The sequence below is a fragment of the Pollicipes pollicipes genome, unplaced genomic scaffold (assembly GCF_011947565.3).
Source record: "Pollicipes pollicipes isolate AB1234 unplaced genomic scaffold, Ppol_2.1 Scaffold_4881;HRSCAF=5763_pilon_pilon_pilon, whole genome shotgun sequence".
In the NCBI taxonomy this organism is placed as follows: Eukaryota; Metazoa; Arthropoda; class Thecostraca; order Pollicipedomorpha; family Pollicipedidae; genus Pollicipes; species Pollicipes pollicipes.
In genome coordinates this window covers 20,387,018-20,398,636 of record NW_023596576.1, presented here as the reverse complement: position 1 = coordinate 20,398,636, position 11,619 = coordinate 20,387,018, and the positions used below count along the sequence as shown (strand labels likewise).

At 61.4% G+C, this 11,619-nt stretch overlaps 2 protein-coding genes across 2 annotated transcripts; one reads left to right on the top strand and one right to left on the bottom strand.

The window, feature by feature from the left end:
• On the top strand, nucleotides 1–5,607 carry LOC119101777 (nidogen-2). Its single transcript, XM_037225200.1, has 5 exons — nucleotides 1–110; nucleotides 612–762; nucleotides 4,554–4,616; nucleotides 4,870–5,004; nucleotides 5,395–5,607. Exons 1-5 carry the CDS (start codon nucleotides 87–89, stop codon nucleotides 5,448–5,450), a joined length of 429 nt encoding a protein of 142 aa, XP_037081095.1. The 5' UTR covers nucleotides 1–86; the 3' UTR covers nucleotides 5,451–5,607.
• Nucleotides 5,608–6,225: 618 nt separating this feature from the next.
• On the bottom strand, nucleotides 6,226–11,619 carry LOC119100103 (unconventional myosin-Va-like). The gene is made up of 8 exons (XM_037223216.1): nucleotides 11,526–11,619; nucleotides 10,255–10,531; nucleotides 9,716–9,824; nucleotides 9,162–9,416; nucleotides 8,545–8,679; nucleotides 7,972–8,103; nucleotides 7,634–7,753; nucleotides 6,226–7,173 (listed from the first exon to the last, which is right to left on the bottom strand). Exons 1-8 carry the CDS (start codon nucleotides 11,617–11,619, stop codon nucleotides 7,048–7,050), a joined length of 1,248 nt encoding a protein of 415 aa, XP_037079111.1. The 3' UTR covers nucleotides 6,226–7,047.

Here is an 11,619-nt window from a genome sequence, read left to right as displayed (position 1 = left end):
CGCGTGCTGCTGCTGGCGAGTGGCATCCGTCTGCGCCTCCGGGGCCGTGCGCCGGTGGATCCTCTGTCGGCTTAGCAGCGCCCGCCATGACCCTCAGCAGGCGGCGACAGGTGAGTCGGAATGAACGGCCCCGGATGTGCGCCGTAGTAGGGGACAAACAAAAACGGCACCACCCGTCCGTTGACAGCTCGGGCCCATTCTCCGCAGAATTTACAGCGTCGGACGTTCGCCCGCGGAAGCCTGATTGCCACGATCCCTTTACAAACGCGCTGTCGGTTTCTAATTGTTGCCATCCACGGAGCACTTTTATAACGAAACACGCACGACTATATGACTACAATGGCGATGCAAAACAGAGTGCAGAAAATGATATTGCGTGTGCCGGTCAGTTGGAAACGGCGGCCCCCATGCTGGACGGAGGGAGGGAGCGAGGGGGGGGGGGACACGGAGGAGTTTGCTCAATCTACGAGAAACAAGTCATCTAGAGACTGCCTTTCTCCAGCCTGTTGGTCGGGCTGCCATACCCCCCCCCCCCCCCAGCCATCAGGCCGGGGCGACCACTGGTGTGGCGCCAGCCGGGACGACACGGCAGTGTCCGGCGCTGTTGACAGGCGGCGACCCTGCTGTGGCTGCCGCTGCTGGCGGCCGCGACTGCCGCCCAGCAGGACCAGCAGACCTCCGGCTGGCTGGTGAGCCACGACGGGCCGCTCGCCGAGGAGATGACGCCGCTCGGTGTGCCCATGCCCAGGTTCCGGCCGCCAGGTACAGCACAGACGGCCGCCGCACCAGTGGCCAGTCTACGGGCTGGAGGATATTTGGAGAAGTGAAGCGTCACGATGTCCGGGAAATTATCAACATATCTAGTGACTTTTTAGCGACAATTTCAGATTTCGCTGGAAATGCGAAAAATGGTCATTTATGGCACGAGAACACCGAATCTGAAGTCAATTTTGCAATATTACCTAACGTTCAAGGTCAAATTCAAGATTAGATAAAGATCTCCGTCCCGCCCAAAAGTTACCGGCCGACCGATTTCGGATTTTTTAGATCAGTTTTTTTTTCTCATTGCATGAACTTGAATATTGTATTATACTTAACTAGGGCCCTGTGGTGTGGCGCCAGCCGGGACGACACGGCAGTGTCCGGCGCTGTGGTGTGGTGCCCAAGCGGGCAGGGGAGCTGCGTTGGCGCCAGCGCAGTCCTCCGAGCAGTAGCGCGCGCTCTACCAGTCGTGACACTGCTGGCGGACCAGCGCCCCCGGCGTGCCCTGTTCAACACGGGATGTACGGACACCCTGGTTCGCGTGAGCTGCTACCGCACGTGGCGCCCGTGCGCGGTCAAGATGCGAACGGTGAACGATGGAATGTTGCGGCGCGTGGGCACCGCCCAGGTGACGTTCGACTAGAGGCAAGCGAGTAATGCTCGCGAAGCTGGTGGTCCCAGATCGTCCATTGGGGTTGGACGTGCTGATCGGCATGTCCGGCATCACCGCGTTAGGAGGCATCAGTGTTCGGTCTCCGACTGACGTGCAGCTGGGTGCGGCAACGCAGGAGGCGCCGGAGTCGGCCAGTGACGAGCCGGCATGCGGCGTGGCGGCGCCGGGCAGCGGCACGCGAAGCTCACTGGCGTTGGAAGCGGCGGATTTCACGGCTCGGTTCGACGGCGCTCACTGGAGTGTGGCGTGGAAGTGGGCGCATGGACGTGGTCTCGAACGTCTGGGGAACGACGTGAGTGAATACGCTGTGCCGGCTGAAGCACGAGAGACCTACGACCGCGAGTTGGCTGAGTGAATGACGAACGGATGGCTCCGGCCCTATGACGAGCAAGAGGACGGGCCGGCTCGGGGCCTGATTCCCTTGATGGCAGTTCAACAGCCGCACAAGAGGAAGGTCAGGCCGGTGTTGGACTACTGCGAACTCAACCGGCATGTGACCGCGCCCACCGCGGACGCTGACGTGTGCGCCGAGCAGTTGCGCCACTGGCGCCAGCGTGGTGCCCGGTTGGCCGTGGTCGCCCTGAGAAAAGCGTGCTTGCAGCTGCGTCTGGAGCGCCGAAAGTGCTGATGCTGATCAGACGCAGGATTGCCCTCATGCGACAGTTGGTCGACGAGTTCCAGCTCTCGGTGACCCTCCAGCTGATGCGGTCACAAGACAATCCTGCCGACGCGCTCACCCGAGTTCCCCAGACCTGGCTGCGAGCCGAGCCCCGAGATGCGACTTCAGCCGCAGCAGCCGCCACGCCAAAATGTTTCACGGCACCCTCGCGAGATGCGACTTCGGTGTCCGCAACTGTCGGGCCGGAAGAAGTTGCGGTGCCCCGGTGGACCAAGAAGCCGTTCACGAGCTAATGGCAAGCGACGTTCGTGTCCGGATTAAAAGCATACACGAACGGACGTGGCACCAGGGGATCCGCCGGTCCCTGTGGTACGCCAGGCGGGACCTCGGCGGACACGTGGCACGGGCCGACGTGCGAGCCGTCGTCAGCCAGTGCGATGTGTACCGTTCCATTGACCCGGCGCCGACTCGCTGGCTGTCCGGCTCACTCGGCGTCCCGACAACATGGACCCGACTCGCGATCGACGTGACCCATTGCCAAGGTCGCCTCTACCTCACGATCGTAGACTGCGGGCCGTCCCGGTGCAGCATTTGGAGCGCACTGCGACGGTCCGACGCTGCGGAAGTAACGGATCATCTGCATCGAGGGTTCCTAGAACGTGGCGCCCCGGCTGAGCTTTTGCTGGTCAATGCCACTGAATTTCGGAGCCGGCGAATGGCTGTATTCGCCGCGAAGTGGGGGTTTCGGCTGTGATTTCGCGCGGCGCACGAGGCCGGCGGCAACGAAATCGTGGAGCGCCACCACCGAACTATAAATGTGATGGTCGCCCGCAACGGTGCTCAGTCAGTGAAGCGGTGCATCGGCATAATGCGACTCCGCGGGACGGCGCTAACTCGCTAAGCACGCCGATGGCGCGGGTATTTCGCGCAGGCGGTGCTGACCTGCCGAATACCCAGCGCGCTGCCGAACCCGCGCCGCCGCTGATGCAGGAACCCGTCTCATCGTCATTTCGCGTCGGCGATGCGGTGTGGATGCGGCGCCGGGGGCCCGCCACGCGGTATACCGATGTGTCGCGCCAGGGCGTAGTTACGCGGGTCGTGTCGGACCAGGTGGTTGAGGCCGACGGCACGCCCTGGCACGTGCGGTGCCTGCGGCGCCGGAACCCGCAGAAAGGCTCGGACGGGAGCCGAATGCCCGGTGCGGGTGAGGAGTTTGGGGACGACACAGGCACGCTGCCGATGACGAACATTCTATCGAATCATGATCACACGGGGGGGGGGGCGGTTCAGATCCGCCTGCCGCGCCACCGAGCCCGTCATTCGCGTAACCTGCTGAGTGTCCATTGCTAACGTGGAACGATCGCGCTGAAGTGTCGAGCGGCAGTACGAATTCTCAATCACTGTGCTGTGGTGAGCATGAATTGGATGAGTGCGGCGTGCGGAAACATGACTTGTTCGTGTTCAGCAACGGTGCGGCGCTACCACCGCCTCGGTCGGATCCTCCACAAGGAGAGAGGGTCACAAGAACCGCTGAGGAGCGGTCGCGCTCGCCGGCAACCAGCCGAGTTGTACGGCTTCAGTGCCCCTACCGATCTCATTGACGATTATGAGTGGTTGTACATTGGTAGAGTGGCATGATTGCTTGCGATCAGGTGGAAGTGTGGTGTGATTGTGCGGGTGTGCGCCCTCGCCCTCGCTGTCTTCCGAGCTCTGCATCTGGCTGGGTGCCGGGGGGCGTCGCCTGACCACGGGTCTCCCGATCCGCCGGGGGTGAAGGGTCGACCGCTGAGGCGGCGGCAGGGACCCGGCGCTCGCATGCGCCAGTCGGTTTTTGGACGGGTCCGGGCGAATACACGCTATGTTCTCTTACGCGCTCGTAAAATGTGACCTGGAAAGGTCGGAATTCTGACGGATGCTAGTTCCTGCGCCGGTGAATAGTCTAACGCTGAAAAGTCCGAAATCAGCAGGCAACGTTTGGATGATGTGGGGCTTTGTCATTTGAACTAGAATATGACCTTAAATGACAGTAATATTAATAATTTGGCCTCGGAGATAGGGTGATGTAAAATAGACGTCAGATGCGGTATTCTTGTGCCGTGATTGATCATATGACGTTTTTTTCAGGGAGGTTCAAATTCGCTGCTACATAACGTTGCGTCGCATTCTTTTCAACTATTGTAACCATGACTGCTCAAAAGCAGCACTTCGTCAGCGCGTTTTTCGATTGTCCTGCACTGGCGAAGGTTCTGGTCGGTCTCCTTACGTGGTTATTGGCGATCAAAAATATTATTAGTTGCCAAATTATGTAAGTATTGGTAAAATTTTTAAAATCATTGCATTTAATATCTTGGCACAAATCATTTCGCGTCTAACACAAACTTGTGTGGTATTCCTATTGATGCTAACGCGGATCACTCTATCAGACCGCGCCGTGCCGTAGTGCACCCGTGTCGTGACCTATGCCGTCTGACCTATGCCGACCTATGCCGTCTGACGCAGGGTACGCTCCGCCCACGCTGCGCTGTCCGGTCGGCTGGCAGTGGGATGGCCGCCGCTGTGGAGGTCAGTTTCGCACCAGCTTGGGTCCAATAGTAACGTCTGAGCTGACCAGCACACAGTTCAGCTCAGGTGATGCTCCATTCGGCACAAAATGGGAAATGCGTCCTCCTGTGCTTGCCTTTACCGAGATGACATGTACCTGCACTGAAATGACACATAGCGACGTAGAAGCATAGAGCACGTATGCATGTTTACAAGGACACGCACCCCGGTCGGCTCACCCGCTTCACCATTTCGGCCACGCGTGCCTTTCCAGATGTCAATGAGTGCCGGCTGGAGCGAAACGAGTGCCGCAGCGAGCGCGTGCTCTGCATGAACACGTTCGGCAGCTACCGGTGTATGTGTCGGCACGGTTACATCGGAGACTACTACACCGTCGGCTGCAAAACAGGTTAGTGCCGCGGCCACCCACCGGCCCAAGCTCGGGTTGGTCGGCCGGTGCCAAGTGAACGAATGCTTGCTTTCTGATGAGGACATCTTTGTGCCCGACTGCAGCCGCGCAATTTCCGAAATCTTCGTGTTTCTCAAATCAGGAGTGATGCCGTCCAGGCGGGGATTAATCGTCACAAGACGCGGCTTCAGTTGGCGAAACGCGGAACAGCCGGCGTTCCCTGCAACTCTCTATCTCTGCGACACCAGAAGCCTACAGAGGCGACAGGCAGAACTGTTGGGCCCAATGAAGCGCTAGTTTTGGGCGGCCGGCCCTGACTGAGCATTGTCTGACGCGCCCGCGAGATCACGTCTGCGTATCTGATCTGCCGTTCCGCCCGCTCCCTTTCAGAGGAAGAGTACTGTGCGACGAGGTTCCGCGCGGCTGAGACCCGGGCTGAACCCTAAACGGCCGCACCAGCTGCCGCCGCTAGCAGGAGCGGCAGCAGGAGCTGGAGCCCTGATTGGACCGCGACCGACCTCGGCGCGAGGTAGAAGCTCTCCCCCCGACACCGGTGCTCGAGCGGCTGAGGTGGTGCGCGCGGCCAAACAAATACAGCTCTCTGCGAACGTCTGGCGTGTGTGATTCTGGTGGCCGGACTGACGAGGCTGTGGGCAGCGGGGCCCGTCAGGACGCCCGCGAACGTGCCCACCCCGCACCGCCCGAGCACACAGACTCGCGCCGCCCCCTGTCTCGCCGGCGGCTGCAGGCGTGGCGACACATGACGAGCTGAGCGGGAGACGCGCCCATCATCGTTCGCTTGTGACCTGTCAGGCGCCGCGTGGTCACATTAAGCAGCTGGCCAGGTCAGACGCCGAACCGTCGGACGTCTGTGGCGGCTGGACAGTCACTGGCACGTGCAGACAGCTCGCAGAAAGGTGTAATCCTCCGTTCTGGCCGATATTTTGGCACGCTTTGATAGACGCGCATGAGACGGACAAATTGGAGTTGCCACAACTTGCGTCCCACACCCTGCCACATGTTCCATCCCCTCGCCTGCCTTCATGCGCCGCAGAATGCCCTCCGCTCCCCGTTTCACCGAGCGGCAGGAATGGGCAGTCACCAGTGCAGTGGCCACCTCGGCTCACGTACCCGTCACGGGGCTACCATGCCCGCCTGTGCTGCTGGCCGCCGCCTGGGCGTCTTCGCTGCCGACCGCGCGCCGCCTGCAACAGGCCGGTCTCGCAGCACATGTATATTCCACTACATAGCGGCAGGCTAACGCGGAGGGCCCCGGCACCGACCGGCAGTTACAAAACAACGGCGCCGACCGCTGGCGTCCGCGCGCCAACCGAGCTGAACGACGCAGGCCTAAGTAGACACCGCGCGGGCAACACGAAACGAGGGCGGGATCTCTAAAAGAGCAGCTATCACATCGTAAGGAATGTCACGTTGAACGTGCCGGGAGAGGCACGAGACGACGCCGACGCGGCGGACCGCGCCACGCGGCGAGTCAAATCACATGCCAATCATAAAAGCGCTCCAATTGTGACCGTAACTGAATCGTCGACCGTTGCAGACGAGGGAAACATACATCGCTGACGCCCGCCGGGGTCGTGGAATCCCGTGAATTAGCTGCCCGTTGCGGAGCACCGCCGGCCAGACACGCGCCGCACTGCCGACTCGCACAGCACCCGTGCGAGCAGAGCAGCCGTCGACAGTATTGCCACAGACCTGAAGCTGATCCTCCGCAAAATCAACAAACCATGATAAAGCTATCGATAACAAAGAACATAAATAGACATAAATAGTTGCCTGCCCGAGCCGATTGGCGCGCCCGCCGCCGGGCCGGCGTAATTTCCCCTCGGTACACACCCCAGGCGTATCGGCGCGGGCCAGCCGGGCCGCGGCCGTCCGTCAGCACCGGCCGGCGTGGTGACCGCCCGTCGCGCTCGTGCGTGGCGCAGTGCCCTCCGCCCGGGCGGCGGCGGCGGGCCGACGGCGCCATCTCTCGGTCGGCGCCGTCCCGGAGCCGACTCCACCGCAGTAGGCGCAGTAAGCGGCTCACAACTTCTTCAGCATGGGCAAGTTGAGGATGTCCGGGATCTCGATGTCCTCTAGCCGGATGTTGGAGGGGTTGAACGGGAACCGCACGGGGAAGGCGAACTTGGTGTCCATCAGCAGCCGCGCCTGCAACGAGCCCGTGACGTCAGCCGTGACGTCAGACGAGCGGGCGGCGGCCGGTGGGTGTGCCTACACACCAACAGTGCCACAGCCCGACACAGTGTCCTCAGGCCCGCCACTGAGACAGCGGCGCAATCAGCACCAATCTACCACAGGATGTCATCGCCCATAGACAGCTGGGAGCCGAAACCACTTTGTAAACCCACGTTTACATTGAAGACAAAACTGGGTGCACACGATATTTTCACTAGACTGGGCGGGAGCATTTTCTCACAAATACGAGTAGTCATCAACAATCTAGTAACACCGCAGTCAAGCACCCAACAGAACATTGCAACCTTGCATTCTATCTCCCCCTCCCACCACAACCCACTTCCCACTATCACATCTATCATCGCGACAGATGCAGCAGAGGTCACCACCAGCCGAGTGGAGGCGGTGGCGCCTGACGCAGCCCGCCACTGACCGAGCTGTCCGTGTCCGGCTCGCGGTGCTTCTGCAGATGGTCCTGAACCTTGCGAATGAAGCTGATCGGTACGCGCTCCTCGTATTCGTCCGGCGTGTACAGGTTCAGGATCTTGATGATCTGCGGCACCGGGAGGCCCGTTAGTGGGCTCAGCTGACGCCGACAGCCAATCCGCGCGCGGCCCAGGCCCCGGCCAGCGAGGGCCGTCACAGACCGTCCGTCTGTCGGCGCGACCCCACTCTCACGCTGAACACCGCCAGCCGGCGGCGCGCGCCAGGCCGGGCCACGTCCCGGCCCGTCAGAGCGGGTGTCGGCGGCGCGGCGGACCCGCCACCCACCTGGGGAGAGGTGAGCTTGTCGCACATGTCGCAAACACGCGACACGTCCTCCTCGGTTTTGCGCGCCTGCAGCAGCTGCGACGCCTGAATGATGGGCTGCAGCGTGTCCATGACGCCCGTCTCCTGGTCCTGCTGCCGGCGGCGAGGGCGGGCGTCAGCGGCGACCGGCCGCGTGGCGTCACACATCATGGGCTGCACGGCACCACCGAACGGCAAACGTTCGACCAGTGCCGACCAAGCATTGGCAACGGAAAAATCAGGACGTAATGCATGTGTGTCGCAATGCTTCAGCTCGTGATAGCCTCGTCGCAACATCCATCCCACTGGCGTTTTTCCCGGCGAATGAGGCCAATAATGCGCTGAATAACAGGTACCCCGGGCGGGGCCCGGGCAGGCTCAAGCCGCCCGGTTTAGGCTGTGCCCGGCGCCTAAAGGTGCCGCCCCCAAACCGTATATCGATTCCCCTGGCCGGAGGATTGACAGGGGTGGAAAATGCGACGTCACCAGTGAGACCACAGTCCTGCCCCTCGCCGTTGCGGCCGCCGGAGAGGGACGGCAGGGGTCACGCCTCACGTGGAGCCGGTTGTCCCTGCACCACTGCTCCAGGTGCGAGAGGTTGTAGCGGATCTGCATGCCCTTGGTCCAGTGGCACAGCTCCTTGCGCAGCAGCAGGTTGTTCAGCGAGTGCGCGCATATCGAGTAGAACAGCTGGAGAGAGGGACGGAGAAAAGTCAGCATCAGAGGCGTGCGGCGTCGGCAGGCCGACAGCCAGACGCTGCTCGACAGCCCGCTACTGAGCACGCGCCAGCTCAGCTATCCCTCGCCATATGTCACATCACAGGCAGAAACACGGAACTTCCCAGTACTGAAGACAGCTGTGGGCATGTCAAACAGACGTTTCCACCTGCATACACGACCTTTTCCAGGTACCAAATACTCCTAGACTACACAGCGTCTGCTTAGAAACCAAGCCGATTGACACGCGCGAGTCACACGTAGACTGCATGACGAGGGCATGCCGCAGTCCTCCCCAGCTGGACGCGGAAGCCGGACGTTCTGAGTTTGGACTGCCTCCCGCCGGCCCGCACCGGTCCGTGGCCCAACGTGACGCCGTGTTTCCGCCTGCAGCCGCCGCCTCCCCAATGAGCGCCGGGGCCCGGCCGCCGCGTGCAGTGGCGGCCCCCGCTGACCTGTTTGAAGACCTGCGCCGTGATCTCCGGGTCGACGCCGAGCTCGCAGAGCGTGCGGTAGATCTTGCGCAGGCTGGCCATCAGGGCGTCCAGGGCGTGCTCGCTGCTGACGGGGCTCTCCAGCTGGCGGGACGAGGAGCCGGCACGACCGCGGATACCGGCCGGCCGACCCGTCAGGCCGGCGATGGCCTCGTGCTCCAGCACGGCCGGCACCACCACCGGCTGCACGCGCTCCTCCAGCAGCTTGATCACCAGCTGCCGCACAGGATGGCGGGGTTAGTTCATCACCATCGTCTGCATGCGCTCTCCCAGCCGCCTGACCCCTGCTGACGCGCACGGCGGCCAGGTAGGTTCAGAGGGGCCTGGTCGGGTCCACGAGGTATAGTCACACGGCTGCGTCAGACGGGGGCAGCATACGTGACACATTCGCACGCCACTTTCGAGGGGTCAAGGCAAGCGCACCCGGCACATCCGCAGCGGGCCGAGCCGGGAGACCGGCGTACCTGGTATATCCGGCACATTCGCAGCGGGGCCGAGCCGGGAGACCGGCGTACCTGGTATATCCACATTGCGACGTCGGAGAGCACCTGGCGGTACTCGGACAGGTCGAAGCTCTTCAGACACTGCTCGTTCTGCTTTCTCAGTGTTCTCCGACTGGAACGCCTGGCACGCAACAAAACTGAACGTGAATGATGTGACAGATGGGCGGAATCGCGCTACCAACATTACGGTCGGGAAAGCAAATGCCTAAGTGTGCATACCTTTCATAAGGATCACGTACAGGGTTACATTAATCCTCAGTAGACAAAAACGCAACCACAGCCTTTATTAAATAACTGAACCGGCATTCGCACAGCATTAGTCCACGCGTCCAACGTTTGGATACTTGCCTCCCATGCTCAGATACCACTTCACTTCCACGTAAGCTTCACACATGCCATCAAGCGTCCCGTTCCGTCCCATCCCGTCCCGTCCCGTCCCGTCCCGTCCCGTCCCGTCCCGTCCCGTCCCGTCCCGTCCCGTCCCGTCCCGTCCCGTCCCGTCCCGTCCCGTCCCGTCCCGTCCCGTCCCGCTCACCACGTCGCCGCTGTACTGTTTGAGGTTGTGCAGCAGGCGGCACACGTTGGCCAGCCACATGACGAGCGAGTCGGCGTCGTCGCGTCGCTTCTTCACCACGCGCTTGACGCCGTTGATGGCGGCCGTCAGCAGGCGGCGCACCTTCTCGTCGTCGTTGACATGGTCCGTGTGTCGAATGCACATGAACAAGATGTAGGCGGGCAGGCCGGGCAGCAGGACGGCCGCCGTCTTCGGTCGCAGGTCTGGCGGACCGAGGGTGAATTCACCAGCCATCGCCAGCACGACAACATCGGCTGCGACATCGGTCACGGGTCACAGGTCGTCGAGACAGTCTCGGCAACAGTCGCGGTTACAGTCGCGGAAACACGTGACGGTCGCGACGACGGCCCAGCCGTGTGTCTGGCGAAGGAGCTCAACCCCCGAGTCACCGATCCTGAGCCCCGCTCCCAGTCACGGCCCGGCTCCGCTCCCAGTCGCGGCGACGGTGACCGCGACACTCATGCCGACAGGTCATGTCACAGTCACGGCAACCGTCACAGTCGCAGCACGTGAGCAGCAGGACTTATCGCCGAGCAGCTACGCCATAATTCATCCCCTAACAGACGACTGTCTTCCATCGAAAACACAATCTTCATATCGTTTGCCAGACCTGGCACGGACAGTTCGGTACCACTGAACTCTCGAGCTCGGTAAACAACTATCCTAACATCTGAAAAGCTTGCGAGACGCGGTCCACACAACGAGGCACGCTCAAGAAAGAACCTGACTTCAACACACCACTCAAGCAAATAGGTCAAGTGAATATGTCAAGTGAGAGCATTCATAAGACCAACACGAAGTAAGTCCCGCCAGACCCACCACACCACAACGACCCAGGACACCGCCTCAGCACAGCGCCGCAGGCAACAGAGCCCTACAGAGCAGCCATGACCGGCCGACCAGCCGGCCGGCTGGTCAGTTGGCTGAGGCCGCCCACAGCAGCGCCGCAAGTGTGGCGAGTGGGATGCACAGCAGGGTGTCGGCACATGCACAGATGGACACTGCCCGGGAAAATAACTCTGGTCCTGCTTCAAGCACAACAGAGGCGCCACGCGTGATGTCTGCGGCAGCGAACAGGCTTATACATAACAGTTCTCGGTAAGTGCCGAATACAGGTTAGGCAGATTCCACTGAATCATACCGAACTGTATAGCAGAACTAAAACATGGCATCTCCTCGAGTGCGGGAAAACTGCCCATAAGCAGCCGGCCCGGTGGACTGGGCGGACCGCTGAGCGTGGTGCCTCACCGAAGATGAGACTGCGGATGAGGGCCTCCTCGTCCTCCTTCTTGTACTCGAACATGCCGACGTAGTCGACGCTCTTGTGCCGGATGACGGGCAT